The 27,882-nt window shown below is 39.3% G+C and overlaps 1 protein-coding gene across 7 annotated transcripts in view; it reads right to left on the bottom strand.

The window, feature by feature from the left end:
* Window positions 1-27,882, bottom strand: part of LOC126260799 (endoribonuclease Dicer-like) — a 450,082-nt gene that overhangs the window by 8,257 nt on the left and 413,943 nt on the right. For 6 of the 7 annotated variants that reach the window (XM_049958149.1, XM_049958148.1, XM_049958147.1 and 3 more), the window contains exons 21-22: window positions 27,455-27,752; window positions 15,001-15,221 (exon numbers count right to left, since the gene is read on the bottom strand). In XM_049958149.1, the coding sequence (XP_049814106.1) occupies window positions 15,001-15,221; window positions 27,455-27,752 (519 nt within the window). The remainder of the gene's footprint in view (window positions 1-15,000; window positions 15,222-27,454; window positions 27,753-27,882) is intronic. The other variant, XM_049958152.1, reaches the window with a different exon arrangement.

Below are 27,882 nucleotides of genomic sequence, written 5' to 3'. Positions count from 1 at the left end.
TGCCACAAAAACCAAATAAATACGGTATCAAACTGTACATGTTACTACTATAAAAACAAGTTTGGTGTTGACTTATCAGATCTGCGATTGTCATACGGTGCATTTGAACATCGAACTGTGAAGTAGTGGAGAAAGTTGGCATTCCATGTTACACTAATGGTGATTGTAAATTCCTGCATATTATATAATAAGGTTACGGGAAAACACCTCACAACGTCTCACTTCATGACAGTTATCTGTGCAGATCTTGCACAAAGCAAAGATCTTGAACCCTGACCTGGTCCATCTGGACTCTCAAGGCTATCAACTGGAAATCATTTCCTGGAAAAGATTGAGACAGAAGTAGGTAAGAAACAGAAACAAAAACAGTGTGTAGTGTGTTCTCTGGGAGGAAAAGAAACTGACTGGAAAATTGTGGCGAAAAGACACAAGCTACCAGTGTAGTGAATGTAAAGTAGCATTGTGCAAAATGCCGTACTTCAAAATTTACCACACAAAGAGCAAAATTGCATCCTAAAATAGTTACAGGAAGTTACTGTAGATAAGACATACTGTATCCATCACAATTAAAATTTTTGTGTAAAATAAAAAAAATTCCTTCTAGAAAATACAGTGAATATACCTTTGACCAATTTTTCCTTTTTTCAAAAACAATGTTATAATAATAACACTTGTCAAAAGTATGTATTAATTCAAGAGAAAGGTATTATATATGGTTTTAAACAAGAAAGTCTAGGTCTTTCAACAAGAGTAATTTTATTGCTATAACTGAAACCTTTCATGAGTTGTAGTAGTTTAAAATATGTTAAAATCAGCCAGGGTTTATGGTAGACACCCACGTGCAATGGCTCAGGACCCAAAGTGTTAATGCTGACATCACCAGTGGCAACCAAATTTTTTTAAGCAGCTCCCCAAGGATCTACTTCCAAGTTTCTTGTGGCAAACGTTTCGCAAATTGTTGTCTGTGTTGTAATGTAATAGACTATGGCTCTCTTACATGATACATATCATTACTAACATAACCATACATGATATTTAGTATATCATTTGAGTAAATGGAGAGCTCGTTTCGTTATTTCTTATTATGATAGTTTAGAACTTCAAGTTAAGTGTTTTCCCGTCTTGTTAGAACAGTGGGGGACAAGGAAGGAGCCTCCACGAGAGCATTCTACAGCAACTTCATCAGACTATAGCATGCCTACGTCTCCTGGAAATGTTAACAATAACGATAATAGCCAATCCTTCCACCACCAGAAACCTTGGAAGAAGGTAGCAAATAGGCACGTCTCACAGCCAATCCTGACAATTGTAAGCCTAAATGTCGAGGGAATTACAAACACAATCAAGACATCTTATAGAATTCTGCCAGACTCATAAATGGAATGAAAGTAAATCTAATCAAATCTAAACTAATGTTTTATGCATCCAAGAAACCCACAGAAGCAAAAACACCTGAAATACGGGGAATGCAACTAACTGTGAAAGCACCACGTCCTAAACATGGCAGTGCCATATTCATTAGAGCTGAGATGACTGTGACTTCTGTCAGAAAATCTACAGCCAATGATATCCAAATACTAACAGCTGAAATTGGAAACTTTACAGTAACATCCATGTATAAACCTCCAGGAAAAAAAAACTGCTTTCACCCCACTAAAAAACTTCACAAACGAAAACACCTAATTCATTGTAGGAGATTTGAAGTGCCACAGCACCACTGGGGAATATAGTGAAACAGACGAGAATGGACACCTGTTGGAGGAATAGATAGAAACAAGAAACCTCAGTATCCTCCATGATCCAAAAATTCCCCCCTCCTTCACATGTAAAATATGGAAACGTGGATATAACCCCGACAACTGCATTACCAGCTCAAACACAAAAGATTGCTGTACTAAAGTAGCACATCAACCTATACCTCGAACACAGCATAGACCAGTAGGGATACAGGTGTATACAGTAGTCAAGACCACTACACTACCGTTTGGCAGAAGATTTAATTTTAAAAAGGCCAATTGGGAAATTTTCGCAGAGGAACTGGACAAAGCCATAGTAAACCTTGCCCCAACCCCAGAGAACTATCAGGCTTTTGTGTGAATGCTACAGAGAATCTCCAGACAACATATACCACGAGGTTGCCGACAGCAGTACATCACAGGTATCTCACATGACTCCAGTCATCTCCTAGCCAAGTATGAGACACTATAACAAAAGGACCCCTTAAATCAAGAAACAATAGCATGTGGTACGACTTTGATCAAAATGCTAAATGAAGCTAGGCAAAATAGATGGATGGAGACCCTGGAGAGGATGGATGTGACACATAGCAGCAAAATAGCTTGAAATCTTATTAAAAAACTTGACAGAGTCTGCTGCGGTAACACCTAATCAAGTGGCTCAATACAAAACAACAGAAAGTAAAAATTAACAGGACTTTAGGATCAGAAACTAACAGGTTTATAACATCCTTTCCAATGAAGGAATTCCACAAGGGTCTCTGCAATATGAAAAGCAGCAAACCAGCTGGAGTGGATGACATGTGCACGGAGCAGATCCAATGCTTTGGATCGGGTACAAAGAACTGGATTGTGCAACTTTTCAATCAATGTTGTGAAACATGTACGATCTCCAAGACGTGGAGAAAGGCAAGAACAGTGGTACTCTTGAAACCTGGGTAGGCACCTGATTCACCGAACATCTATCGCCCAATATCTCTCCTGTGTTATCCTTAGAAAATGTACGACAGACTTATTTTAAATCATATGACAGACTCTACTGAGATGAAACTTATTCCTCAACAAGCTGGTTTTAGACCTGGAAAATCATGTACTAGCCAAATGATGTTCTTAACAGAACACATAGATGAAGGATACGAAAATAAAAAAGATATCAGGGCTACCACTGGTCAACCTTAGCTCTGCATATGATACAATTAACCACAGACTGCTGCTCCAGAAGCTCCATAATGAACTAAGAGACAATCAATTTGTTAAGATTATCTAGTCCCTCTTACAAAATAGATAATTTTATGTTGTCCTCAATGGGAAAAAGAGCAGATGGAGGAACCAGAAAAATGGTCTGGCCCAAGAAAGTATTTTGGCGCCCTCCCTATTTAATCTGTACACCAACAACCAACCGATGCCTAAGCGTACAAAACATTTTCTGTATGTGGATGACCTGGCAATTACAATACAGGAGGACCTTTGAGGATGTACAACAGAAGCTGAAAAAAGCTCTTCGAGAAATGCCAGAGTATTATAAAATAAAACTTTCTTAAGCTAAACCCATCCAAAACACAAGTCAGCACCTTCCAACTTCGATCCTGGCAAGCTAACCATAAACTTAACATCTTTTGGAATAATACCACACTGGAGCATACCGACAAACCAACTTACCTGGGCGTGGCACTTGATAAATCTCTGACATACAGGTACCATTGTGAAAAGATGTGACAAAAAGTAACTGCCAGAAATAACATTCTGTGGAAACTATCTAACAGCAAATGGGGTGCTAAACCTTCCATATTAAGAACCACCGCACAAGACTTGTGCTTCTCTACAGCTGAATTTTCCTGCCCAGTATGGTCAAGGTCAACCCATGCAAAGAAGGTCGACATAAGTCGTAGTGAAATACGTCGATTAACCACGGGATCCATGAAACCTACTTCCTTACCAAAACTATATAGAGGTTCCAGGTTTGTGAATCCCAACTCTCGGAGAATATCACTTGAATTCACAGGGATGCTCAGACAAACTGTTGATGATCAGCATCCCCTTTTTGGCAGTGAGTGGAAACCCAGGCAATTGAAATCCCGTAAAAGGTTCTTAGCCACGATAATAGAAGAACCAGCAGCTGATTATCCACCTGCACAGGAAGTGCCCAGCGGATTCAGCACAAACTGGAAGACATGGAAGACACTGAACCGAATAAGGACATGGGTGGCCCCAGTGAAGACAAACATGATTAGGTGGGGTCTTGGAACCGCGGATGATAGGTGTGACTGTGGTGCTGTGCAGGATATGGAGCATCTGCTCATACTACCCTTATAGGAGCAACCCCGATGATTTATGGCTGGACAAGAAAGAAGCCTTGGAAGTGGTCCTATACTGGGATGAAAGATTGTGAACTGGTTTTCGGACATGAAAAAGTAAAAAGTAAGTTGGAACAGTAATTTCTAATCCAGAAAGATAATGGTAGCACAGTTACACAAAAGTAATTAATAGAAAGTTTTAGGAAAATGCTATGCAATACTGTGACTGGTTATTGAGTCTTTAAACAGTTCAGCTGACGATAATCTTCAAAATGGTTAATGAAACACTTGTATCTAGTAAATAATGTAATTTTAGCATTGAAGCATTTGTAAATAGAAGTAATCAAAACACACTTTAACAATTAATATTACAATATTCAAACTGGTACTAAAGATGCTCATTATGTGATATTTCACATAAAAAACTCTATATTACAAAATAATTGGTTTAAAATATGTCTTTGTTTCTAAATACCTTGATGTCAGGTGTGAAACTGCTTGTATTAATATTTTTTCATTGTAAATAACATATTACATAAATGTAATGTAAATGGATTTATAAAAAATCACTCACCAAATGGTGGCAGGACGACACACACACAAAAAAGGTATCAAAATTTGCAAGCTTTTGGAGCCAGAGGCTCTTTCTTCTGGCAGAAGAGTTGAAGAGGGATGATGAGGGGTGAAGGAGAAAGACTGGTGAGGTTTAGGATAAGGGGCAGAGTTCAGAAAAGTCGCCCAGAACCCTGGGTCAGGGGAAACGTACCAGGCAGGGTGAGAAAGTGCCACTAACCAATCTTTCCATCATTCATTTAAAACATAGTAAATAGTGGGAAAAATATATCTAAAAACAAAGATGATGTGACTTACCAAACGAAAGTGCTGGCATGTTGATAGACACACAAACATACACACAAAATTCAAGCTTTCACAACCCACGGTTGCTTCATCAGGAAAGAGGGAAGGAGAGGGAAAGATGAAAGGATGTGGGTTTTAAGGGAGAGGGTAAGGAGTCATTCCAATCCTGGGAGCAGAAAGACTTACCTTAGGGGGAAAAAAGGACAGGTATACACTCGCACTCGCACACACACACACACACACACACACACACACACAGACATATCCATCCGCACATACACAGACACAAGCAGACATTTGTAAAGGCAAAGAGTTTGGGCAGAGATGTCAGTCGAGGCGGAAGTACAGAGGCAAAGATGTTGTTGAATGACAGGTGAGGTATGAGCGGCGGCAACTTGAAATTAGCGGAGGTTGAGGCCTGATGGGTAATGAGAAGAGAGGATATACTGAAGGGCAAGTTCCCATCTCCGGAGTTCTGACAGGTTGGTGTTAGTGGGAAGTATCCAGATAACCTGGACGGTGTAACACTGTGCCAAGATGTGCTGGCCGTGCACCAAGGCATGTTTAGCCACAGGGTGATCCTCATTACCAACAAACACTGTCTGCCTGTGTCCATTCATGCGAATGGACAGTTTGTTGCTGGTCATTCCCACATAGAAAGCTTCACAGTGTAGGCAGGTCAGTTGGTAAATCACGTGGGTGCTTTCACACTTGGCTCTGCCTTTGATCGTGTACACCTTCCGGGTTACACGACTGGAGTAGGTGGTGGTGGGAGGGTGCATGGGACAGGTTTTACACTGGGGGCGGTTACAAGGGTAGGAGCCAGAGGGTAGGGAAGGTGGTTTGGGGATTTCATAGGGATGAACCAAGAGGTTACGAAGGTTAGGTGGACGGCGGAAAGACACTCTTGGTAGAGTGGGGAGGATTTCATGAAGGATGAATCTCGTTTCAGGGCAGGATTTGAGGAAGTCATATCCCTGCTGGACAGCCACATTCAGAGTCTGATCCAGTCCCAGAAAGTATCCTGTCACAAGTGGGGCACTTTTGGGGTTCTTCTGTGGGAGGTTCTGGGTTTGAGGGGATGAGGAAGTGGCTCTGGTACTTTGCTTCTCTACCACGTAGGGAGGGTAGTTGCGGGATGCGAAAGCTGTTTTCAGGTTGTTGGTGTCATGGTTCAGGGATTCCGGTCTGGAGCAAATTCGTTTGCCACGAAGACCTAGGCTGTAGGGAAGGGACCGTTTGATGTGGAATGGGTGGCAGCTGTCATTATGGAGGTACTGTTGCTTGTTGGTGGGTTTGATGTGGACGGACGTGTGAAGCTGGCCATTGGACAGATGGAGGTCAACGTCAAGGAAAGTGGCATGGGATTTTGAGTTGGACCAGGTTAATCTGATGGAACCAAAGGAGTTGAGGTTGGAGAGGACATTCTGGAGTTCTTCTTCATTGTGAGTCCAGATCATGAAGATGTCATCAATAAATCTGTACCAAACTTTGGGTTGGCAGGCCTGGGTAACCAAGAAGGCTTCCTCTAAGCAACCCAGAAATATGTTGGCATACGAGTGGGCCATCCTGGTACCCATGGCTGTTCCCTTTAATTGTTGGTATGTCTGGCCTTCGAAAGTGAAGAAGTTGTGAGTCAGGATGAAGCTGGCTAAGGTAATGAGGAAAGAGGTTTTAGGTAGGGTGGCAGGTGATCGGCGTGAAAGGAAGTGCTCCATTGCAGCGAGGCCCTGGACATGCGGAATATTTGCGTGTAAGGAAGGGGCATCAGTGGTTACAAGGATGGTTCCCGGGGGTAACAGATTGGGTAAGGATTCCAGGCATTCGAGAAAGTGGTTGGTGTCTTTGATGAAGGGTGGGAGACTGCATGTAATGGGTTGAAGTTGTTGATCTACGTAGGCAGAGATACGTTCTGTGGGGGCTTGGTATCCAGCTACAATGGGGCGGCGGCCGGTATGATTGGGTTTGTGAATTTTAGGAAGAAGGTAGAAGGTAGGGGTGCGCAGTGTTGGTGGGGTCAGGAGGTTGATGGAGTCAGGTGAAAGGTTTAGTAGGGGGCCTAAGGTTCTGAGGATTCCTTGAAGCTCCAGCAGAGAGTACGAGTGTAGGACAGTACACTCGACCTACACTGTACACTGTACACACAGTACACTCGTCCTGCTGAAGTCCAGGCTATCCATGATCTGTAGGCTGACCAATCCATCGTCATTCTTCTGACGGACAAGGGTTCCATGACCGTGGTACGTGTCCTACACTCGTACTCTCTGCTGGAAATATCACTTTGCCACGAAGAGAAATGATCCTAATCCTACTCCTAATGATCCAACTCCCCAAGACACTATCCAAATTGAACCCTGCCTGGAACAGTTCCGTCCTCCGTCACAGCGGGACCCACCTCCTCTTCCTCAAAATCACCCTCTCCAAACCTTCCAGGAATTTCTGACTTCCAGCCTTGCCTCTCAATCCTTCTTAAAAAACCTTAATCCTACTCCCAACATCACCACTGCTGAAGCCCAGGCTATCCGTGATCTGAAGGCTGACCGATCCATCGTCATTCTTCTGGCGGACAAGGGTTCCACGACCGTGGTACTTGATCGTCGGGAGTATGTGGCTGAGGGACTGTGTCAGCTTTCAGACAACACTACATACAAAGTTTGCCAAGGTAATCCCATTCCTGATGTCCAGGCGGAGCTTCAAGGAATCCTCAGAACCTTAGGCCCCCTACAAAACCTTTCACCTGACTCCATCAACCTCCTGACCCCACCGACACCGCGCACCCCTACCTTCTACCTTCTTCTTAAAATTCGCAAACCCAATCATACCGGCCGCCCCATTGTAGCTGGTTATCAAGCCCCCACATAACGTATCTCTGCCTACATAGATCAACACCTTCAACCCATTACATGCAGTCTCCCATCCTTCATCAAAGACACCAACCACTTTCTCGAACGCCTGGAATCCTTACCCAATCTGTTACCCCCAGGAACCATGGAGCACTTCCTTTCACGCCGATCACCTGCCACCCTACCTAAAACCTCTTTCCTCATTACCTTAGCCAGCTTCATCCTGACTCACAACTTCTTCACTTTCGAAGGCCAGACATACCAACAATTAAAGGGAACAGCCATGGGTACCAGGATGGCCCACTCGTATGCCAACATATTTCTGGGTCGCTTAGAGGAAGCCTTCTTGGTTACCCAGGCCTGCCAACCCAAAGTTTGGTACAGATTTATTGATGACATCTTCATGATCTGGACTCACAGTGAAGAAGAACTCCAGAATTTCCTCTCCAACCTCAACTCCTTTGGTTCCATCAGATTAACCTGGTCCAACTCAAAATCCCATGCCACTTTCCTTGACGTTGACCTCCATCTGTCCAATGGCCAGCTTCACACGTCCGTCCACATCAAACCCACCAACAAGCAACAGTACCTCCATAATGACAGCTGCCACCCACTCCACATCAAACGGTCCCTTCCCTACAGCCTAGGTCTTCGTGGCAAACGAATTTGCTCCAGGCCGGAATCCCTGAACCATGACACCAACAACCTGAAAACAGCTTTCGCATCCCACAACTACCCTCCCTACCTGGTACAGAAGCAAATTACCAGAGCCACTTCCTCATCCCCTCAAACCCAGAACCTCCCACAGAAGAACCCCAAAAGTGCCCCACTTGTGACAGGATACTTTCTGGGACTGGATCAGACTCTGAGTGTGGCTCTCCAGCAGGGATATGACTTTCTCAAATCCTGCCCTGAAACGAGATTCGTCCTTCATGAAATCCTCCCCACTCCACCAAGAGTGTCTTTCCGCCGTCCACCTAACCTTCGTAACCTCTTGGTTCATCCCTATGAAATCCCCAAACCACCTTCCCTACCCTCTGGCTCCTACCCTTGTAACCGCCCCCGGTGTAAAACCTGTCCCATGCACCCTCCCACCACCACCTACTCCAGTCGTGTAATCCGGAAGGTGTACACGATCAAAGGCAGAGCCAAGTGTGAAAGCACCCACGTGATTTACCAACTGACCTGCCTACACTGTGAAGCTTTCTATGTGGGAATGACCAGCAACAAACTGTCCATTCGCATGAATGGACACAGGCAGACAGTGTTTGTTGGTAATGAGGATCACCCTGTGGTTAAACATGCCTTGGTGCATGGCCAGCACATCTTGGCACACTGTTACACCATTCGGGTTATCTGGATACTTCCCACTAACACCAACCTGTCAGAACTCCGGAGATGGGAACTTGCCCTTCAGTATATCCTCTCTTCTCATTACCCACCAGGCCTCAACCTCCGCTAATTTCAAGTTGCCGCCGCTCATACCTCACCTGTCATTCAACAACATCTTTGCCTCTGTACTTCCGCCTTGACTGACATCTCTGCCCAAACTCTTTGCCTTTACAAATGTCTGCTTGTGTCTGTGTATGTGCGGATGGATATGTGTGTGTGTGTGTGTGTGTGTGTGTGTGTGTGAGTGTATACCTGTCCTTTTTTCCCCCTAAGGTAAGTCTTTCTGCTCCCGGGATTGGAATGACTCCTTACCCTCTCCCTTAAAACCCACATCCTTTCATCTTTCCCTCTCCTTCCCTCTTTCCTGATGAAGCAACTGTGGGTTGCTAAAGCTTGAATTTTGTGTGTATGTTTGTGTGTCTATCAACAAGCCAGTGCTTTCGTTTGGTAAGTCACATCATCTTTGTTTTTAGATATATTTTTCCCAGGTGGAATGTTTCCCTCTATTATATTCATAGTAAATAGTGGGCTCAAAAATGGTTCAAATGGCTCTGAGCACTATGGCACTCAAAATCTGTGGTCATAAGTCCCCTAGAACTTAGAACTACTTAAACCTAACTAACCTAAGGACATCACACACATCCATGCCCGAGGCAGGATTCGAACCTGCGACCGTAGCAGTCGCGCAGTTCCTGACTGAGCGCCTAGAACTGCTAGACCACCGCGGCCAGCTAAATAGTGGGGTACATCAGATTAAAACCAATATGTGTGCATATCATAATATTGTATAGTTTATGTCACGAAGGAGGGAGGTCATAAAATCCCTGCATCTATCATGATGGTCCTTATTTTGCCACGATTATCTGTTACTAAGACATCAAGTTATGTTTTCGCAACCATTTGCTCCTCAAAGTGGGCTCCTGAACTAATTGTCCAAATTAATTTTCTGAGAAAGCATTCAATGCAATTTCAAAAGACATTTTGTGCCTACCACCAACTTTAATTATGTATTTTGTCAAGATATTGAGAATTGATTGAAGCCACCATGAATAATCATTATTGGAGTGGGGTACCTATTTGAAATGAAACTAAAGTTATCTTTGAGCTGTTCATTCACATCACTGTCATTTAGGAAATATTATTTGCTTTAATCTCCAGTTTTACATATTGGCCAGGAATGCATCTATGTCAGGGGCTCACACAATGGGCAGGAATGTACAACCCCTACATGTAAACAAACATAGCTTTCGACACTGTGTTGCCACTGCAATCCTTTAAAAGTCTACATATTCCAGATGGTATAAGGTTTAAAGCAGTGAAACCACATCTGCCCTCAGTAATTGTACCTCTAGTTTTCATTTCCATTAAAAAAAGTGACAATGTATAACAGTAAAAGGACGAGGCCTCAAAGTTAATCTACATGTCATTTATTTAACACATAGCAAACAGTGGGGTATATTAGATTAAATACCATACATATACATATAATAATCCTGTATAGATTATGTCACAGAGGGAATGAGGGAGGAGGATGTCACAAGAGAGGCTTACAGGAAAGAAAAACAGATAATACTTGGGAAGTATAGTCACAGGTAAGTAGTTGGAGAGGGATGGGGAGATTATTAACAAGATCAAAAATTATGGATCAAAAGAGCATCTAGTAATTGTCACCACACAGCGCCCTTATATCCACTTTTCAGTCAATTTCTTTGCTTTAAGTTCTGTTTGATCATTGAGGAACTTATCTGCTCTTCTTTTCATGTGATTGTAGGTTTCCACATCATCTAATATGTTCTTCAGTGAATGTTTAGAGGTATTATGCAAAATTTCAAGATTATTCCTAATATGTTGTTCATACGCTTATTTTGAATAAGGTGGTTACTGAAGATAGATTTTCCTTTAGCTACCTCTGCATTGTGTTCTTCAAACCTGGCCAAAGAGTTGCATCCTGTTTAGCCAATATACAAACTATTACACTTATTACAACGAATCTCATATACTCCCAAATTCAAAAATCTTCCTGTGCAGTCAACACTATGTGAGAGCAAGTTATGCAATGCACTCTTAGTTTTGAAGCTTGTCTTAATATGTTTCTTCTGAAACAACCTTGCAGTTTTTTCCTGAAAAGCATCCCATATGAGTCATGCTTACATATTAAAATATATATATTTTTGCACCTAAAGCTTTGTTAATTTTACTTTCCATTGCTTTGTCCAGGCATACAGTATCTTCAATCCTATAACCACTGGCTGTTTTAATCTGCTTTCAAATGTTCACCTCCTTAATTTTCTCATTAATGATAAGTGGTAATTTCAGAATTCTGTGGAACATGGCTAGGAAACATGCCATTCCCTGTTCCTGCCAATTATTCAAAGTTGCACAACAATAAGTCACCAACATACCTTTTATAATATATAAAATTTTTGTTTCATGTCAGGTAATAATTTAAAAAAACCTGCACTCTGGTTCTGTCATGAAAATGTCCCAACAAGTGAGATTCCTCTGGCCAAACGATCTATTTGATCATACGTCTTCTTATTAAATTTGAAGTTACCGATTGTCAATACTAGTTCTAGCATGCTAATAACCTCTATAATTTTAAAAGTTTGCCTTTATGGCATTGTATCATTGTTTAGAGGTGATAGTGGGGGACTGGAACATTTGGTGCAAGCTCTAACAGTATGCACCCTTATCTCAACTTTACTGTGAAATACAAAAAATAGGCAGCAATTAATTTTTTAGACTTACATGGGGGAACACAATCAACATACTTTCAGAATATACAGGAAGTCAACACCTACAGACTCAATTATAAGAGCACATTCAAATCAAGCCACAGAAACAAGAAAATGCTTTCTTCTGAGCTACATTTCACAGAATTCTGAAATTATCTATTATCAATACTGACTGAGAAAATTAAGGGGGTGAACATTTTAAAGCAGACTCCAAAGGCCAATGGCTAAGGATTGAAGGCCAATGACTACAGGATAGAGAAATTAAACACCTACGTAAAACAATGGAAAGTAAGGTTAAAATAATTTAGGTACAAAAAATAAAATATGCAATCACAATTTAAATGAGATTCATTTTAGAAAAAACTGCAAGATTATTTCCAGGGAAAATTTTTAAGATAAGCTTCAAAACTAAGAATTCATTGCATAATACACTTTCAAACAGTACTTACTGAATAAGAAGATTTTTAAATTCAGGTGCTTACAAAATTTTGTAACTTCCTTATTCAAAATATGGATATGATAAAGACCTAAGCAATTAGCTTAAAATTTTGCTGTTACCCCACTGATCATCATCTCAGAAGAAGTCGAAATCAACTGCAACATGAAAAGTACAGTGTATAAGATACTCAATGATCTGACAGTGCTTGGAGAAAAGCAACTCCTAGAACTATTTACAAAATAGATATACTGATGGTTTGTCTTGTCAATTACTAGGTACACTTTTGATCATTATTTACAGGTCTTGTTAATAATTACCCCCCCTCCCCCCGAACTATTTATCTTTGACTACAATTGCCGATACCTGTCACTAAAGCACGACTTTGCAGTGATGGTTGATTCTGAGGTAAGCTGGTTTGAATACTGGCGGGGGAAAATTTTCACTTCCAGTATTTGGCCAGCAAGAAGAGAAGAGATGGTGACGTACAGCTCCTGGTCACCAGTCTTCGTGTCAATGTCCTGTATTCTGTTCCAAACCTCTCTGCAGTCTTATGAACCGCGGGCTTGGTGACCCCCTGGTGTTACTGGAGGGGAACAGTCAATGTGCTGCAACAGGGTTTTACCCTCTCTCACCCCTTCATCCATAACATCACAAACCCAACACTACACCAACATTACAATGTACAAGCACTCAGTCATCCACACAACATAGATCCACATTTGACACTTCCTCAAAGAAAGGCAATGGCAAACCACCTCCACTATGACCTTGCCATGGCAGGAGATGCAGGATTCTTGCACCTGCTCCCCTACATTCATTCCCCGAGTATGGGGCTACTCCTTTTCCTTCACCCAAGCCTCCTACTCTATTCTGCAACTCCGTTTCACATATCCCCCTTCTCCTCCCCTTTCTTTCATACCCTATACAATATTATGATATGCAAACATACTGTACTTAATCTGATATTCCCCACTATTTACTATGTTTTAAAGGAATGATATAAAGATTGACTACTGACCCAAGTACAATGATGTTTCACATGTGTTCGACTTGCTGTTTTAAGATTTATATGTGCACAGGAACTGTGGATGTAAAAGCCACATAGCACCACTGAAAGACAAGATGGCCAATGCCTTCATGGAAAAACTTTTGTGGTGACCTATGGAACTGTGATTGTAACCAGTCCTGCACCTGTTCATCCAAAGCACATTGATGACCATGAATGTCTTTCTTCAGGGCTCCAAGAATGTGGAAATGACTTGGGAGACACTGAGACTGTATGGAGGATGTGTAAGGGCTTCCCAATGAAACTTCTGCAGTGCGGTTTCAATAACCTTGGCAATGTGGGTGGGAATTGTTTTCTCTTTACTTTGCTTCTCGATTTTTTTTCTGCTGTCTTCATTCCTCCCTTTTCTTCATGTTGTTGTTGTTGTTGTGGTCTTCAGTCCTAAGACTGGTTTGATGCAGCTCTCCATGCTACTCTATCCTGTGCAAGCTTCTTCATCTCCCAGTACTTACTGCAACCTACGTCCTTCTGAATCTGCTTAGTGTATTCATCTCTTGGTCTCCCTCTATGATTTTTACCCTCCACACTGCCCTCCAATGCTAAATTTGTGATCCCTTGATGCCTCAGAACATGTCCTACCAACCAGTCCCTTCTTCTTGTCAAGTTGTGCCACAAACTCCTCTTCTCCCCAATTCTATTCAATACCTCCTCATTAGTTATGTGATCTACCCATCTAATCGTCAGCATTCTTCTGTAGCACCACATTTCGAAAGCTTCTATTCTCTTCTTGTCCAAACTATTTATCGTCCATGTTTCACTTCCATACATGGCTACACTCCATACAAATACCTTCAGAAACGACTTCCTGACACTTAAATCTATACTCGATGTTAACAAATTTCTCTTCTTCAGAAAAGCTTTCCTTGCCATTGCCAGTCTACATTTTATATCCTCTCTACTTCGACCATCATCAGTTATTTTGCTCCCCAAATAGCAAAACTCCTTTACTACTTTAAGTGTCTTATTTACTAAACTAATTCCCTCAGCATCACCCGACTTAATTCGACTACATTCCATTATCCTCGTTTTGCTTTTGTTGATGTTCATCTTATATCCTCCTTTCAAGACACTGTCCATTCCATTCAACTGCTCTTCCAAGTCCTTTGCATTCTCATTGCTGCACTTTCTCCTTGCTAAATCAGTTTTAGTTTATTGCTTTTTTTCTGTTTTGTTATTACTAATCCATCAACTGAAGACAGTTTATTATTAATATTCTTCCGAGTCCATTAATTACTTCTAATCTCTTAACTGTCACCACTTCTAATCAGAGATTTGGTGACTGTTTTACGTTCAGCATTTATAACTTTTATTTTGAATTAAATCAGAAGTTGAGACTGTTGGAATACAAGAGTTCACTATTGTGAAACAAACTAAGAAATATTTTTTTACTTCAAGGCATTGAAAAATATTGTCAGAAACTTTTGTTAAAAATTAAGAGCATCTATGAGTTTTACTTCCTTTAGTGAAATAAGTAGTAGTGAATGCAGCTTATTTTCTCATTGAAAGTCACAGTTAAAATATCTTTGCACTATGAAATTTGATAAAAAATTACCCATAAATTGTGATTTTCATATTTATATACTACCAGCTGAACCTTATGTCAACTAACAATGAAAAATTACAATAACAAAAATTACCTCAGCTGTTATCTCATGATTATTTTCCTGTTGGTATTTTACAAATGCATCAATGTTGTAAAACAACTCCGAAGATCTATATTTGCAATATTTTTGCAAACCAATCCTCACAGAAAATGCTGCAAATGTGCAGTTGTTGACGAGTGCTGCTCTAAGGATTGTAAGCTTTCCTGGGGACAGCTTCTGACACTTGTCATATATATAACTCGTCACCAAGAAATCTGAAGGAAATTGGCAAGAATAACTTTTTATGGTCCAGGTATACAATGTGCTTAAAACTAAATGTGAACAATACAAAACACAACAAAATTTATTACATTCAAATAGTATGTGGACAGATCACTGCTGACCATACAGAGGAGGCACTGAGTGGTTGTATCAAATACCGTATAGCAAAATTCTGAGAATCTGAGTGGGGCACAATACAGCATGGACTCCACTAGGTTTGGTGCTCGACCCCTTGCTGTTTCTGACATGTGTGAATGATCTGTCTCTGTCAATCAACAAAAACCTTTAAACAATATTTGAAGATGACATAAGTATGGTTGTGGATAATATCTCATTCTGATCTCATCTTCAAGGACGTTCTGTGCTGGTTCACAATTAAGTCACTACTGATAAATTTAAGGAATATGAGTTGTTTCCATTTCCACATTAGCAGAACAACCAAGAAGTACTAGTAGTACATAATGTCCACATTATAATGAATGTGTACTCTTCAAATTCCTTGGCAGTCATACAGCTGAAGTGGAAACACCATGTTCTCCAGACATTAAACTGTTGTCATTAGCAATATTTGTTTTAAGATTATCTCCTAGCTTGGCGACAGTATGTCTAAGTCCGCAAACTCTGACTACCTTATTTTCAATCCATTATGTGTTATGGCATAATATTTTGGGGCAAATGCCAGCTTACAAAAATCTTCATAGGACCTGCAAACTCCATGCTGTAAACAGATCTAACAATTTGGGATGATTACATTACCATCTCAATACATACATTCTCTGGTGTGTTTTATCATTAGTAACACAGCTCAATTTCAAACACACAGCCTACATCATGAAGAAAAGAGCATCGTCATACTGAACTAAAGCATTTGGTACTTGTACAAACTGGTGTAAAATATACTGGTGCTAAAAATCTTCAGTGCTCTGCTTAGTAAGATTAAATGCTTGAGAGGTAATATGTTTCAGAAATATCTGCTTGATAACTCATTCTCCTCAGCAGAAGTAGTCTTTTGCAGATATAAACAAAAGGTAATCCTCATGGGCTAATAGAATTTATGAGAAAAGTTTGTTAATTTAGTATTAAAATGTCATGCACGGAAACACTTTATTTCTTTACTTTATAAACTTTCTAAGCTAATAATGCATGAACTATGCCACTAATCTTCTTTGTCTGCTATCTTTTTATACCTGGTGATGGAAAAATTGTGGTGAATTCACCACTTTTTGTAATGTTCTCTTTAAAGCATTCTTGCCTGATGTGAACGTGTAATCCATATACAAAGCCAAGGTAGTCATGGAAAGAGCACTGAATAAACACCAAGAATGTAAGCCAGAAAGTCAAGAGTCCACAGTAGTGTCAGTATTCCCAATAGGAGCTAGGTGAGATATAAAATAGTTCATACGACATACTGTCCAAGACTGGCTCATGGCTGTTCATCTTTATCCAAGCTGTTATCGGCCTCAGCGGCTCAGCAGCAACATCTCTGGTTGCATTGACAGACACTAACTGTAGTGCCTCAACAGACTACCGATTGGATCCACCACTGAGGATAATAAATTCTTTATACTACTACCGCACTGTTGTATCATTACTATTTACATTCCGTATATGTACCTATATTCTTTGTACTGATAGTGTATGTGTGTGTTTTATTATTATATGTACTGATTATTCTGTGAAACCTCTATTTTAACTTTTTGTGATATCCAGACTTAAAAACCGCAAAATTGAGGAAAATGCAGAATCGAGAAAAACATTAAAACCTCAAAGTAGGAGCAAAAACCTATTTAACTGGCATACATGATTAAACATCATAATCCTCACCAATACCATGTGAAAACTGTATAAATGTAAGAAATCAAATGTACAATACAATGGTTATAGAATAATTTATGGTAATAAATTTCATTAGCTCTTAAAAAGATCACACATGTGTAACAGCAAGTAAAAACTCGTCAAAAAATTGAAATTGGTATCTGTGTACAAGGTAATCGAGCTTTTTTTCCAAGGTGCTACAACCACAAATTATACTTCAAAATATTTTTGAGAAATCTTTCCTTTGTGTTCACCCGGAAAAAAGAAAAAGCTGATGAACATAGTGAATTAAACTAAAAACTGTAGTATGGTGAAAGGCGTCGGACTCTAACGTACGTACGTACGTGTGTGTGCGTGTTTTCCTTTAGCCAATGGCAGTTTACTTGGGTTGAGTAGACTTCAAGCCATGTACACACTAAGCTTGAAACACATATTCGTCTATTTGAAGTAGACACCATTTGGAAACATCTTTTGAAACAGAAACAACACAGAAACATCTATCCGTAGCAGTACCCATACAGAAAAAAGGAAACAATGTTTCAGGCCAGCTACCACATGTCTCCTCTGCATGGTGCAAGTGTATGTTTATGTGTCGCATTGTGTTGTCTGTTGTATACAGTTGTTATGTGTTTTGTTTTCTTTTCTTGTAAGTTTTTCAAAAACTTTGCTGTGGGCAAGGCAGCAGACTGTCAAGATGTTACCATTGTACCAGGGTGATGGCTGCTTGTGAAACATATGAAGCAAGCACTACAAGAAAAGCAATAAAACAAGACACTCTGCAGAAAACTGCTGCTCCAGTTTGTAGAGAAAGACTGTGTAAAAAAGAAAATAAGGTCATCTGTTGTAGCTTGCTTCGAAATGTGAAATAAATACTCGAGGCTCTGAAATGAATCTCCCATTGACAAAAAACTATGACTAACAGCATGTCCGGTTGTAGCTGCCTTTCTCTCACTTTTTTTTATGATATCCAAGTGGAATTATGGAAACTACAGCTGTCTTCCACATTCAGTTCCCTTATGTAGAAAGTTATTCCCATCAGTTGTTGTATAGTATGTTTTCACTCACCAAAGGTGGCAACTGCATGCACACCAACAAATCAATTTCATACAACAACTTATCCAATTTTATTAACCATCACAAAGTACTATACAAACTCTCCATCACAATAATATCACAGTTTTAAAACCAATTATGAAATTCTTTGATAAATGCAACCTTACTTTATAAAACTATACAACACTGGGAGATGCCTATGGCCTTCATATCACAAGTCATGATAAATAAATAAAAAAAAGAATGAATGGCAAGGACAATGTCTTTCATTTTATTTGAGTGAGCCTTCAGTATTAATAATGCAGGAGCACATATTACAGTTTGCTCATCTCTAGACGTGACGTGGCAACAATATGAAAACAATACAACAAACAACTTCGCAGATGACGTGATTACACTGAGAAATGTTTGTTGGCAGTGTGGACAGAAAGAGGGACAAGAAATAAAGTCAGAAACAGATGGACAGATTATTTTCTATATTCTTTCACAACATAAACATATTTCCAGTGGCAGTGTGGACACCACTTCACACTACATTTTGCAGTGGTGATGTCACTAGTGGGCTTTCTCCTATCGACTTTTGCGAGCAATTGTGAACGATCCCTGTGTGAACTGTGTGCCCTTTCATTATTCATTTCCTTCGTACTGTGTGACATTTGAGTGCCGTAAGCTGTTTCAAAGCAATGCTGCATTGAAAGTACCGTATCACAAGTATGTTACACAAATCATTAAATTTCAATTAACAAAGCATCAAAGATGTAAGGCTTCAAGAGCTCTTATGACAACTAATGCACTACACTTCAGATGAGTAAGCTGTAACATAATGGATAATGTTATGGTTAGCTGAGTTAGAGTTTATAGTTTTGCAACTTGCTGTCTGCCAATATGTTTTTCAACTTAGCATTGTTATCATGTTTGTTATGACTGTAATACAATATGTTCAGCAATATTCGATGTTGTTAAGTTTTTCTTTCTGGTCAGAGACCAATGGATGAAATAAATATTTGCCTGTTTATTTCTGAATGTGAGGTGATTTCCGAGTGTGTGGTTACACAGAAACCTAAGGCGACAGCTTACATTCACACACATGAAATAAGCAGCAATAAAATTCATGCTGTTCCTTGTCACAAATACTTCACTACTTATTTTCAAATATGTGGTGATTTCTGAGTGTGTGGTTAGGCAGGAATTCTAAGGGTATAGCTTAAATTGCTGCGAGTGAAAAGATGAGCAGTAACATTCATATTTTTCCTTGTCACAAAAATTTTGCACGTTGCACAAGCAAAAACATATTCCCCATAGAATTCTTGCTACAACTGAGATTCTCCTGTCACTAACACACCCCCAAATATCAACTTGACACTATAGTGATTGACAAACTGATAGCCACATTCCTGGTCGCCATCATGTCACAATTATGCCAGTTCCTGCAAAACGTAGTGCAAAATTTACTTGACCCATCATCATTGTATGGTGAAGCAAAACATTGCAAGTTGTGTTGGCAACACCGATCATGGATTATGTCAGCATTTCCTCTCTCTCGTTAACTCCACAACCGCCCACAGTGCGAACTGTCTGATTTTGTGCCCCTTATAACTCGTTCAGTCGCATCAAATGTCAATAGGAAGAAAATGGGACGAAGTCAAGCAAGATGTGGAGTAAGAATGTAAAATCAAATTGATCTTATGGGTTTTCACAGGGGCTATAAATTTATGGTGTAGATGTGCGAAAAACATAGAATTGGAGAACATAAAATTAAAGTTCCACTGTATATTTTGTGTACTGACTCATTCCAGAGCCAAGTGACTGGCTCACAACTATGGATATATGAAACAAAAAGTGACCGTATTTAAAATATGAAAAAAGGGCAAGAAGAAATGACAGAAAATCTCTCTCTCTCTCTCTCTCTCTTTCTCTCTCTCCTAGGTGGGAGTGGGTGGGTCTGTCTGTAGCACTGTATTAAAGGCTAACCAGCTTTCAGGTTTTTGTTTTTTTTTAATGTATGCCTGTCCAAATGCTCAGCACCTCCTCACTGTGGTAGTAGTGATCTATGTGCATACACATACTGTAGTATGTTAATCAAAGCACACTCAAACATTAACTGAAACAACAGGAATAAAGAACTGTAGCTATAAATTATTACATTTAATATCAAATTTGTACTGAATACTAGTTGGTATTCTCAATAACATTTTAAAAATTACCTCTTTTAAAATATAAGAAAAAATTAGCAACCATGACACAAGTTAGCAGAAAACGGCACTGCTAGGAGCCACATAGTTTACTAATACTCCCACAATAAAGTAATATCTACTTGTAAGAGGCAAAATACAATAAGCACAACTCAAAAAGAAAAATGTAAAACAAAGGGCAAGCCTGAAAGTAATTGCTATGTGAAATTATCAATGAAATGCTAATTCATATAAGAAATTACTATCATGTTGTGTGTTTTTAACACTGAGAGTGAGACCTTTTGCAGGAATCCAGTCAATGACACTGTTCAGAACATTGTTTACCATTTCTTCTGTTTCTGTACGTATGCTTGGTTTGCATACAATACTAATGTCATTAACAAAAAGAACTAATTTTGTGTGTTTTATGTTAGATGGAAGATAATTTACATACGTGAGGAACAATGACAAACTAAGAGAGGAATCTCCCTTGATTACATTATCTGAATTACTAAGCACAACTTTGTGAATTCTTCTTATTAGGTACGGCAATATTCACTGGTTGGCTATACCATCAGTTCCATGAAATTTCAGTTTGTCTACGAGGATATTACGGTTCACACAGTCAAATGGCTTAGATAGGTCACAGAAATTATAAATCAGTGCTATTTTCTTATTTAATGTTCGCAAAATTTGTAGAACTACTCTTCCGGAACCCAAACCGTGATTTGCTGAAGATATTACTGTTATTCAGGTGGGATACTGATGTAGAATACATCACATTAAAAATTTTGGAAAATGATGTCAGTAGTGAAACAGGTTGACAGTTACTGACATCTCTCTTATCACCATTCTTTCAGATGGGTTTAACGATAACATACTTCCATCTTTTTGGAAGAAATGCCTTGAGTAAGTTGTGTATTACCTATTTCAGACAAGACAGGGCTGCTTATGTGAGAACAAATCCTTAGTACTCGGTTGGAAACACTATCAAATCCTCATTAGCTTTAATTTATGAGGGAGTATACAGTTTTCTTAATTTCAGGAGGAGAAGCTGGCGATTCATTCACATGACTGAATTTTAAAAGAAGTGGTTTCTCAACATACTGCTGTGCTTTTTCACTTGAACTGTTTGTTCCCATATTTTTTACTATATTCAACAAATGGTTATTAAATGCATTTGCTACCGGTAACTACCCATTTACAATACTTCCGTTTAAGTCAATAGTGATGTTATCCTGTTCCTTGGACAGGTGTCATGTCTGTCATTCCACAACATTCCGTATAGCCTTAAAGTCTGTTGTCAGAATTATTGATTTCTGACATAATATGCATATTCCTTGATTTTTTAATAACTCTTCTTAGTAATTTGGAGTAGTTTTTGTAGTGTGCAACAATTGTACGATCTTTACTTGTTCCCAGTGGAGACAATTCCCTTTCCCTTTCACAAGATACTTTAATTCCCCTTGTGATCCATGGCCTTTTTACATGCTGTCAAATGTCCTTTCTGATTAGCTTATGCAGAAAGCTATTTTAAAATAGTGATAAATTCATATAATGCAATAGATTAAATTTTATGTCAGCATTTGGTTCATTATAAATTTCATCCCAGATCATCTCTCTGTAAACTATTCTTAAAACTGTTTGTTTGGGAGTCATCAATTATTCTTATATTTCCACTGAGGAGTATTTATACTGTAAGGCACTATCTCATTTACCCCAAATAACTGTGCATCATGATCAGAGAGAGCAGTTATTACTGGGGATAATGTTACTGCCTTGCTTTGAGCTTTGTCAAGGAAAATTACCTATTACGGCCCTACTGTCTTTATCCACTTGTGATAGAAAATTTATTACTGATACTGAATTATAGGATCCAAATATGGTTTCCAGATCATTTTTCATATCACAGTCCTTTAGAAAATTTACACTGAAACCACAACAGACTATTAACTGCTTGATGCTATCAGACAGACAGTTCAAAATATCCCAGTGGGGATCTATACACAGTTACAATTAAAGGAGAACTATTTTTCAGTATTAATTCACAAGCACACACTTCTATGTGCTGATTACCAAAAAATCTACTTGTCACAATGTTTTGGAACTGCTGTTCTCAATTAATAAAATGTTCCAGGCTACTATGCCCTGGCCAAATAGACTCAATAGCAAGCCAGGGTCTGAATGAGACATTCAAAGAAGCTATGATCCCCCTTGAACATGTCCTCCGCAGATGGGGACGAAATGTTGGGTTTCAATGTGAAATCCATTTGACCATGGGATAATAGCCTGGAACATTTTAATAACTCTAGCATTTTCGTCCATGAAAGTTTACACTTTACAACTTTTGTTCTGTCTTAATATATGTAACAACTTGTCTATGTTCAACGTCAACTTGCTATAAATACTTAAAGGCAGCTGGTGGTACCACTATCAGTGGAGGGTACAAAAAGTGTGTGGGGGCGTGGTTGTGCAAAACAGTGCAGTCATCATCGTAATGTGGAAACGAAGCAATTTATGACACACAAAAGGGCATGATCATTGGCTTTGGGCCAAGGGTGGAAGCATTTCCAAATTGTTCAAGTTTGTAAACTGTTCGTGCCACTGTGGTTAACGTATACCATGCGTGAAAAAACAACATTGTCTAATACTGGCGCTGAGGCAACTGTGTTGCATCTCACGCCATAGATGACAGGGGTGTACTATAGTTGTGGAGATGTAAGCAGGAGGACAGATATGCAACTGCTCAGCAAACTGACCAACCAGATGAACCAATGGACTACTAACAGTGTTTCCTCAATGACCATTCAGCCAACATTGCTGCATACAAACATCCATAGCAGGTGCCTGATTCATGCACCCATACTGACTGCTGTTCATTGGAGATAAAGGCTGGAATTTACACACTGTACCGCAACTAAATGTTCACTGAATGCAACAGATGGCCTTTCCAAATGAATCACGTTTTATGCACAATCGGCCAGAAAGCACAATCGATGATGTCCACCCCTACTTGCAGTTTGTTTTTCCTTGGGATGGTGGAATCTGCCAGCAGGGCAATGTAATATGTCACAGCTCACTGTGAACTTGGGTGGTTCAAAGAGCACCAGCATGAGTTTACTGTACTCCCATAGCCACTAAACTCCCAAAATTTAAACCCAACCGAGAATCTGTGGGACCACCTCAATCAAGCTGTTCACACCACGGGTCCTCAATCAAAAAACCTAGCACAGCTGTCAACAGCACTGGAGTTGGCGTGGCTCCACATCCCTGTTGATAGCTTCCAGAACCTCACTGACTTTCTTCCTGTATCTTTCACAGCACTCTGCATTGCAAAAGGTGCTTATTGGGGCTTTTAACAGGTGTTCACAATAAAGTTACTGAACAATGTATTTACCTTCTCTAACCTTTTAGTTATGTGGTGCTGAGATAGGCACAGGATGTCTCTCTTTTCAGAGCTTCTAAATTTTCTGGAGAGAGAAGAAGCTCTTCAACCTTATTAATTATTCCTCTAATATTCTGATGAAATAAGCTTGTCATTTGTCTCAAATGGCATACCTTTCACATTTTGCTCCAAACTGATTATTGTGCGTCATTCCACAGCAGTGTACCTTTCATATACCAAAACACAGAGATTGTAAATTTCTTCAAAGAGAATATCTGGCTGCATTTTACTGGTTCTTATGCTCAACTACTGTGAAACCACTCCATATATTGTACTGTTGTTATCTTTTGATAGTTATGGGTAGAACATGTAGCTCATGATTTATGACAAAAATATAATCTTTTTGCACTTACCCCCTTTACACTATACAAGTTAAACTCATTCAGTAAACTTCGTCATCAGACAGAAACCTGGGCACTTAAAAATGCGGACAAAAATTGTGGTCATCTAATCTGTTGAAATGATCCTTTTGTCCATACCTTTGGGTTTCCATATCATTATGAGAAGTTGGACTTGTGCCCATGGGCAGAATCCATGTGATATTGGCTATGTGCAGCACACAAGACAAAATAGGCAATTTTCTGCTCCACAGATTTAATCAGAAAGGTTTATTGGTGGACCCAGATTAATTCTCTGCACTGCCACTCTATCAACTCAGTCCAAATAAAAGTCTCAAATCTTGCTTTGATCTGCGAGAAAGGGTTGATCTCACAAAAGCAAAGCCAATAATTAAGAGCTCTGTAGCAATCCAACCTCTTCCACAAAAATGCCACAACCGCCCAATAGATTGGAAAATGTACACCACTAATAGTTCATACACCACCTCCAACTGGCCCCTAGCAACTTCTCCTCAACGACAAAACAAGAATGCAACTCAATGCTAAAACACTACACTTGAATTTCCATAGACACTAATACAATTCATAGCCTGCAGTGAAAACCTTGCAGAGTCAAACTAGTGTATTTAAATGCCACCTTACAGCTTGCTACCTGGCTCCTCATCCTAACTTCCTGCCTCTCCCTATTGAATTTCTGTACTTTTGCTGAATGGGAACACTCACCTAGAAAACTGGAATGGTTCAACCCAAAATCCACTGTACTACAAGAAATAACTCTGCTGCTCATGAAGGATCACCTTCTCCCAACATTTTAACTGCACTATGAAAACACCATGTCCAATCCAAAGGGCACACAGCTTCTACACCCCACGAGGGCTACTGCTTGATCCTTGATTTCATGAGTGCCAAAATCTCTGCACAAAATTATTTTAATATTCAGTCTTTTCAGCCTGTCAGTCTCTGGAACAGAATTCCAATCTTTCTATTGACCATTTTCAGTTTCCATTAAAAGAACAGGAAATTGCTTTAAGAGAGGACTTTTCAAATTTCTTTCCCAGTGTTAGAAAAACTGCTCATCCTGTCTCGCCCTTGAAAACAGCATGGTCTGCCATTTATTTACTGCTTTAGCCTGACCAGATTAGGATCTTAAAGCCCTCTTTTACATCTGACCAAGGACAAACTAAAAAAACTGTATGACAATCACAATAACAATAATTACCATTATTAATAAAATTGGCAATAATAATAATAATAATAATAATAATAATAGTGACACTAATAATGAACTAAAATACAGGAGGGGGGTTAAGAATGATACTGATTAGTTATTACTTAAAACTCAATAATAATAATAATAATAATAATAATAATAATTTGCATCATTAATAAAATGCAATAACTGGCAATACTATTAAAAATATTATAATAAAATAATGGAAGCATTAAGAATGATACTGTTAGTTCCAGACTTTTTAAGTCTTGTTTGGTAATAGAAAAAGTGGAAGGGATAGTGGAAGAGGAAAAGCTTTAAATGAAAGTTAGTAGCTGCTAAGAAACAAGAGAATTTCAATAAAGACCTCTGCAAACAAGGGGAGGGAAAAGTAATTAGGGAGGGAGGGTTGATGAAGAGTAGACTGCACAAGAGAGAGCTACTGTGATAGTCATTGTTTTAAGTTTGAAAGATATTTTAATTTATTTGACATTCTGAGGAAGATTGTTCCAAAATCAGGGTCCTAATAAAATGATTTAAAGAACATGGCAGTATTGTGGAGTGGTACAGAGAGAATTTTACTTTGTTGAGAATGTATATTTCTGCAGTGTTGTTCAGACAGTAGTGTGTAATGGTTGAACATAAACAGGAGAGAGTGCAATGATTGAGAAGACGATACAGCTAACACTGGGAATGATAATCTCTATGCTTATTGGCACGTAGCCACGATAACTGTTCATATGCAGTAGTGATGTGGTCAAAATAGCATACATCACAAATGTATTGCGCACAAGCCAAGCATTCATCACCAATTCCAACAGACATCTCTCTGTAGAACCACCCGTTTCAGTGTTTGAATAAATCAGTACATACAGCTTAAACCTTTTGTTGTTGCTTACATCAATTATTCTTTGTACTTCAACCTTTTTTTCATTTATTGTTATTACATGACAATGCTTTGGTAATTCAACTGCAGGATCACTGGTAAAATACAATACTGCAGTGAACGTTTGCTTGGCATGAAAGAAGATGTGTATGGCTCAGCCCTATGACAACAAATGAGCCACATTTATTAACAGAGCTGTGCATTTCGCAACTGCCATAGAACTGGTATGTTGCAACTGCTACTCTGAATGTTCCAAACATATGGAAATCATTTGGTGAGAGATGATGAGTAAGGTGGGTGCAGATGGCTTCAAATTTCTGGTATGGGATTATTGCAACTGTTGGATGGGCCGTATGGGGCTGTGCATTGTCATGTTGCAATAAAACAGACACAGACAATAATACATGTCACTTTTTCATGCCAAAGGTTGTGACAGCATATAATGTCATTCCTTACTCTCTCTGTTCCTGGTCAGAGGTAATGGATGCAAGTTTCATGTCCAGTGGTGGTTATTGGCCATCACCTTCTTTTTCAACACGTTATGAAAGTCATTCACTTGCATTAACAATTCCATATTGCAAGTCAGCTCCCACCTTGCAGGCACTTACCGAAATCACATGGTATGTTGGACTTTGGTTAATGTCTTCAGTTACTGAAATGTCATGCTGTATCACTCTGAAGTTCATCATCATTGTGCCTTTGACAACTGCAGTTTTCTGGACTAACACAGTGATGTGTCAGACTCTGATGAGGAGTATTAGTCACAGTGTCGCATCTTTACTGGTACACATGCTGTTGAGACTAACAAGCATCTACTATACTGGACCTCCATTTCAACAGGTTTCACAATTTCATGATGCAGTCAGTGAAAAAGAAACACAGAGGACAGTTGGCCCTGGAGCAAGCAACTAGAGGTGCAGTTGTCTTCACACAGTTTCTATGTCCACGTTTCTGAATCTGCACTATGATACCGCCTAGTGAACATCTGGCACACTCTTATGAGCACCCTTATCAACTTACAGACTACTGGCACGATCTGTTCCTTTTTTATTGGATATTTAATGCTTGCATTTGATCCATTCTCGTACATTACATACATCCCAAAAATCAGTAAATTACTTATCGCTACACCAAAATATGGAAGAAATATGTAAATGGAAATCAGCGTGTACGTAACATATAAATATTTGAACACTGAAGCATACACATAGCATAATAAGTACATAAAGAAGGATTTAAATCAAGCTTGAAAACTAATTTGTTATCAATAAAAGCCCATTAATATTAAATTCATCTCAAAATACCCACCTAATATTGCATCACCAAGAAATTCTAATCTTTGATAACAATCCGTTATTCTATTGTCACTCCAAGAGGGATGTGTAAGTGCTTGCAACAGAAAACCTCTGTCTTTGAATCTGTAGTTTAATGTCTCCTCCAGCTCTTCTGTGTCACCCAAATGGAAGTCCAAATACTGATGAGGCAATGATTCTTGCAATAAGGGCCTCTCTGGAGGTCTCTCGAAGAGAATATGAGGTGATGCCTTCTTTGCTGGTAGAACTCCCAGACTGTTGAGAAGTGCAATTGCACCAGACAAACCATATGCCTAAAAAATGAAGATACCACTTGACACACAGAACATGCAAAATACCACAAACAAAAAATGAAGTGCATAATAATAAACTACTACTTTTTTTTTCACTCTACAACACCTTTCTAGTCCAACTTTCTCTCTG

This window comes from Schistocerca nitens, chromosome 5 (genome assembly GCF_023898315.1).
Source record: "Schistocerca nitens isolate TAMUIC-IGC-003100 chromosome 5, iqSchNite1.1, whole genome shotgun sequence".
In the NCBI taxonomy this organism is placed as follows: Eukaryota; Metazoa; Arthropoda; class Insecta; order Orthoptera; family Acrididae; genus Schistocerca; species Schistocerca nitens.
Note: the sequence above shows the minus strand (reverse complement) of the source record. Positions and strands in the feature narration are given on the sequence as shown.